This window comes from Gorilla gorilla, chromosome 1 (genome assembly GCF_029281585.2).
Source record: "Gorilla gorilla gorilla isolate KB3781 chromosome 1, NHGRI_mGorGor1-v2.1_pri, whole genome shotgun sequence".
Taxonomy (NCBI): domain Eukaryota; kingdom Metazoa; phylum Chordata; class Mammalia; order Primates; family Hominidae; genus Gorilla; species Gorilla gorilla.
The window spans coordinates 199,615,208-199,621,460 of record NC_073224.2 but is presented as its reverse complement, the minus strand read 5'-3'; the positions used below and the strand labels follow the sequence as shown (position 1 = coordinate 199,621,460).

The window sequence follows — 6,253 nt, the reverse complement described above, 5'->3', positions numbered from 1 at the left end:
CACGCCTGGCTAATTTTTGTATTTTTAGTAGAGACGGGGTTTCACCTTGTTGGTCAGGCTGGTCTCAAACTCCTGACCTCATGATCCACCCACCTCAGCCTTCCAAAGTGCTGGGATTACAGGCGTGAGCCACTGCGTCCAGCCTAAAGTTTTTCTTTATCCATAACAGTTTGACTATTATGTATCCCAATATGGTGTTATTTGTACTTATCAAATTGTGGGTTTCTGATCTTCTGGTCTATAGATTGCTGCTTAGAAAAAATTAAAGTTGGAAAATTTCAGCTAGTATTTCCTCAAATATTTGTTGTTCTCCACAATCTCTCTCTCTTATCTTTGTGGAACTCCAATTATACATGTATTAGATCTTTCAACAGTGTCCAATAGGCCATAAAGATTGTGATCACTTTTTTTTTCAATTTTTTCACCCTCTGTGCTTCAGTTTGGTTGATCCTATTAACTAGTATTTACACTTATGGGTTATTTCTTCAATTATGTCAAATCTATTCTTAATACATCCAACACATTTTAAATTTCAGATATTGGCTGGGTGCGGTGGCTCATGCCTGTAATCCCAGCACTTTGGGAGGCTGAGGCAGGCAGATCACAAGTTCAGGAGATCGAGAACAGCCTGGCAAACATGGTGAAACCTTGTCTCTACTAAAAATACAAAAATTAGCTGGGTGTGGTGGTGTGTGCCTGTAATCCCAGCTACTTGGGAGGCCAAGGCAGGAGAATCATTTGAACCTGGGAGGCAGAGGTTGCAGTGAGCCGAGATTGTGCTATTACACTCCAGCCTGGGTGACAGGGTGAGACTCCATCTAAAAATAAATAAATAAATAAATAAATACATAAATAAATAAATAAATTTTAGATGTTATATTTTTCCTTTTTAGGATTTTCATTTGGTTCTTTTCTACTACTTTCAAGTCTCTCTTGATAGCCTTCTTTTTTATTTTTGTAAATTATTTTATTTCTTTCTTGATGATTTAGAGGCACTGTCTTCAAACCAGTACAAATATTTCATACATAATACCTGGCCATTTTCTAACCAATTGAGTAATTTGTTGCACAATAAGCTACCTCATGTCTTTCAGCAAGAAATACATTAAATTTGAATAGTAAAGACATTGCATAATGAATTAGGACACAATTAAAATTTCCTTTAAATATTTCTTTGGGGGAGAGGACACTACACTTCTACTCAATGAAGAGAAACATTTTTACAGTCCAGAGGTCTTCTATTTTTTTTTAACACCTATTATGCCATGAATTCATAGGGAGTAGTTTCCAGCAGCTCAGGCTCCTTCCCATTGGTTCTCACACAGTGTGCTTCTCTGGGTGGAGCAGGCTGGTGCTTCCGTTGAACCCAGGTAACTTTCTCTTTGGCTTCTTTCTTTTTCTGATCATTTTCCTTCACATGTTTCAGGAAGCTATCTTGGCTTTTGGAGTGCTTAATGTGCTCAATACACACATGAATTCTCTTGGCAAGAATCTTGCCCTTAACTTGTTTGTTTACAACAATGCCAACAGCATGCTGGGGAACACTGTAGACTCTTCCAGTTTTGCCATGGTAACACTTGTGGGACATTCCTTTTTGAACAGTACCCATTCCCTTGATGTCTACAATATCACCTTTCTTATAGATTCGCATATACGTGGCCAAAGGAACAACTCCATGTTTTCTAAAATGCCTAGAGAACATGTATCGGGTGCCTCTCCTCTTTCCCTTTGTGTTTGTCATTTTGGCAAATTACTGGAAGGTGGCGTTTCTGGCCGTAAGGCTGATATTCTTCATTTTTAAACCCAATATAACCATCCTTTCCTGTAGACTCTTAAGGACAATTTGTCATGGTTACTTTAAAGTTTTTGATTCCGAATTCTGATATTTGAATTGTCTGTGGCTCTGTTTCTATTGATTTTTTTCTCTTGTCTGTGGATCACATTTTTTTTTTGTAGTTGTTGTTGTTTTGCATGTCTAATAGTTTTTATTGCACATTGACCATGAGTGATACGTTACAGAGATTCTGAATTCTGTTATACTCCTCTGAATAGTGTCAATTTTTTTTTTTTTTTTTGCCAGCAGTTAAATTACTGGTGGATCATCTCAAACTTGTGGGTGTTTGGTTTTACTCTTTGTTAGAATAAGTCTACTTTATTTATTTATTTATTTATTTAGAGACAGAGTTTCACTCTTGTTACCCAGGCTGAAGTGCAATGGCGTGATCTCGGCTCAGGGCAACCCCATCCCCTGGGTTCAAGCGATTCTCCTGCCTCAGCCTCCTGAGTAGCTGGGATTACAGGCGCCCAACACCATTCCCTGGCTAATTTTGTATTTTTAGTAGAGATGGGGTTTCAACATGTCGGCCAGGCTGGTCTCGAACTCCAGACCTCAGGTGAACCACCCGCCTTGGCCTCCCAAAGTGCTAGGATTATAGGAGTGAGCCACTGTGCCCGGCCTAAGTCTAGTTTTTATTTTGCTCCTAGTCATAGGCTATATCTCTTAACTCAGGATACAGGGTTTTCTCCTTAGGTATAGTCCTTTTGGGGTTTTGATGAACTGTCTTTTACCAAGCCCTGATAATGTGGCAGAATTTCAACTTCAAATTGTCTTCCTTGCAGTGAGCAGCAGCTAAAATCTTTGCTCAGTAATCTCATCCTTCCAGCTATTGGTTTCCCCGCTGAGTGACTTGGAGTCTTATTTGTGCATGTGCGATTCAAGGCTTAGCTCAGGATTTGAGGAAGTTTATGTGCAGATTTTTGGTTATTTTCTCTGGATCTTTTGTTTCTGGGGTTTCTCCCTCAATTTTCAGTCACTGTAACAGCCTGAACTCTATCTTCTGATTTAATTGACAAATTAAGTTCTGAATTTCTGCTCGAATTCTAGCTTTCTGCGCTGTGGAAACTGAAGAATTTTCCTTGGTGGAAAATCCATATAAATGTGGATCATACCCAGTGTGGTTCCCTTATTTGAAACACGGAATCTCCTTCCAGCTTATGCCTGGTTTTCGTCACTTTACAGTGCCTTAATTCAGTTTTTATTTTTTATCATTGCCAAATATTTTTAGCAGAATTTATAGTTGTTATCTATGAGGGAGTTAGTCAGATACAATCTACTCTGCCATTACCAGAACTAGAACTCAGCCCAATTTAAGAACTAACAAAATTTAGTGAGCACCTTCTTTGTACTAAATATGTACAACATTGGTCAAAATAGATACAGCCCCTAGCTTCACAGAGCTCACACTTAGGATAGGGGTTCAGATAAGACAGAAGTGTGCTGACAGCTACATTAGAGGAAACTTGTGCGACTATCGGGACTTATCAGCTCTCTAAGAAACATTTTGGGCCAGGCGCGGTGGCTCACGCCTGTAATCCCAGCACTTTGGGAGGCTGAGTTGGGTGGATCACCTGAGGTCAGGAGTTCAAGACCAGCCTGGCCAACATGGTGAAACCCCGTCTCTACTAAAAATACATAAATTAGCTGGGCGTGATAGTGCACACCTGTAATCCTAGCTATTCAGGAGGCCGAGGCAGGAGAATCGCTTGAACCTGGGAGGTTGCGGTGAGACGAGATTGCGCCATTGTACTCCAGCCTGGGCAACAAGAGCGAAACTCCGTCTCAAAAAACAAACAAACAAAAAAACCCACGTCTTGCTAGAGATCCTATTTGCAGCCTGTCTCAGAGATCCTTAGCTCAAATTTAAAACCTCCTTGATGAGTTTCAAGTGAACGCTAAGTTTTAAAGGAAAAAATCTTAAGGTTTTTGTGGTTGTTTTGTGTCTTTTTTTTTTTTTTTTTAAGAGATAAGGCCCCACTATGTTGCTCAGGCTGGTCTTGAACTCCTGGGTTCATGTGATTCTCCTGCCTTGGCCTCCCAAAATGTGGGGATTACAGGCGTGAGACAGTGTATCAGGCCCTTCTTGAGCTTTTCTTTCACTCCTCTCTTTTTCCTCTTCCTTCTTTTCTCTCTTCTCCCTTTCCTTTCTTCCTCTTTCCCTTTCTTCTTTCCAAAGTATTTACCGAACACTTTCTCTGTATCTAGGCACTGTTCTGTTTAATATAGAAGGTGCAATTACCCTCAGCAAACTCCTGTTGATCCTTAAAGACACCACGTCCAGAAAGTCTCTCCAGGATCAACAAGCTGGATTAACACAGAGAACATGAGTGAAAACTATTTTTATTTTTTTATCCTACAAATATTTGTTGAGGACGTTATGTGTCAGGCCTGTAGTGTGAGAAGATAATTAAATGATGTCATCATGAAGGCAGCAGCTAACAACTACCATTTATTATTATTATTATTATTATTATTATTATTTTCATTATTTGGAACCAAATCTCACTCTGTTGCCCAGGCTGGAGGGCAACGGCATGATCTCGGCTCACTGCAACCTCCGTCTGCCGGGTTCAAGCGATTCTCTGCCTTAGCTTCCCAAGTAGCTGGGACTACAGGCCTGCACCACTACGCCTGGATAATTTTTGTATTTTTGGTAGATATGGGGTTTCACCATGTTGGCCAGGCTGGTCTTGAACTCCTGATCTCAGGTGATCCACCCGCCTCAGCCTCCCAAAGTGTTGGGATTAGAAGCGTGAGCCACTGCGCCCGGCCGAGAACTACCATTTATTATTAATGGTGATCATTAATTTTTTTTTTTTTTTTTGAGATGGTGTCTTGCTTTTGTTGCCCAGGCTGGAGTGCAATGGCACGATCTCGGCTCACTGCAACCTCTGCCTCCCGGGTTCAAGCGATTCTCCTGCCTCAGCCTCCCGAGTATCTGGGACTACAGCTGTGTGCCACCAAGCCCAGCTAATTTTTTGTATTTTTAGTAGTGATGGAGTTTCATCCTGTTAGCCAGGATGATCTGGATCCCCTGACCTCGTGATCTGCCTGCCTCGGCCTCCCAAAGTGCTGGGATTACAAGTGTGAACCTCACCCAGCCTATCTTCAGAACTTCTATCAGATTATTTTGAAGGTGTGTGAACATATTTTTATTTGTTTGTTAAACCTTGAAGGTGGATTGGATTTGAGAAATAGCTACTAGTTGTTCAAGACCAAGTTGGGTGAAAGATAATGGGTCAGAAATTATAATCTGGTAGTCCTCAATTTTCTTTGATTTGCTTATAATGTTTTTTGAGATGGAGTCTCACTCTGTTGCCCAGGCTGGAGTGCAGTGGTGTCATCTCGGCTCACTGCAACCTCTGCCTCCTGGGTTCAAGCAATTATCCTGCCACAGCCTCCAGAGTAGCTGGAATTACAGGCACCCGCCACCATGCCTGGCTAATTGTTTTGTATTTTTCATAGAGACGGGGTTTCACCATGTTGGCCAGGCTGGTCTTGAACTCCTGACCTCAGGTGATCCTCCCGCCTCAGCCTCCCAAAGTTTTGGGATTACCGGCATGAGCCACCATGCCCAGCAGTGACTGTTAATTTTGTGTACTGATTTTACGTGTCATCTTGACTGGACTAAGGGATATTAGCTGGTAGAACATTATTTCTGGGTGTGCCTTTGAGGGTGTTTCTGGAAGAGTTAACATTTGAATCAGTAGACTGAGAGCAAAGAAGATCCACCTTCATCTATGTGAGTGGGCAGCATCCAATCCATTGAGGGCTTGAATAAAAAGGCAGAGGAAGGGTGAATTCTCTCTGTCCTTGAGCTGGGACGTCTATTTTCTCCTTCCCTTGGACATCGGAGCTCCTGGTTCTTGAACCAGTTTCCCTCCCCAACCCCACTCTCAGGCCTTCCACTGGGGACTAAATTACGCTACCGGCTTTCCTGGTTCTCAGCTTGCAGACGGTTTATCATTGGACTTCTTGGCCTTTGTAATCGCATGAGCCAACGCCCATAATACATTTCCTCTTACGTATCTATATATATCCTACTGGTTCTGTTTCTCTGGAGAATCCTGACAAATACAACAATAATGTTTATCATTTAAATATTTATATTATCATTATTGTGTTTATAACAATATTTATTAAGCACTTGCTATATGACAGATATTGTATCAGTGTGGTACATGCATTTTGTCTTTAATTCCTCACAACCGCTCAACGAGGTAGGTCCCTTGATTATCCTCATTTTATTTATTTATTTATTTTTAATAGAGAAGAGGTCTCACTATGTTGTCCAGGCTGGTCTTGAACTCCTGGGCTCAAGCGATCCTCCCACCTTGGCCTCCCAAAGTGCTGGGATTACAGGCGTGAGCCACTGTGCCGGGCCTATCCTCATTTTATTTACAAGAAGACTGAAGC

General features: G+C 41.5%; 1 protein-coding gene across 1 annotated transcript; it reads right to left on the bottom strand.

Moving 5' to 3' along the window:
- Window positions 1–1,258: 1,258 nt before the first annotated feature.
- On the bottom strand, window positions 1,259–1,744 carry LOC129534659 (large ribosomal subunit protein eL21-like). The gene has a single exon (XM_055392441.1). The coding sequence runs from the start codon at window positions 1,739–1,741 to the stop codon at window positions 1,259–1,261; it is 483 nt and encodes a 160-aa protein (XP_055248416.1). The 5' UTR covers window positions 1,742–1,744.
- Window positions 1,745–6,253: the final 4,509 nt, after the last annotated feature.

Excerpts from the sequence above, each read along its gene's own strand:
- LOC129534659 (XM_055392441.1), bottom strand. The coding sequence starts at position 1,741 with ATGACAAACACAAAGGGAAAGAGGAGAGGCACCCGATACATGTTCTCT.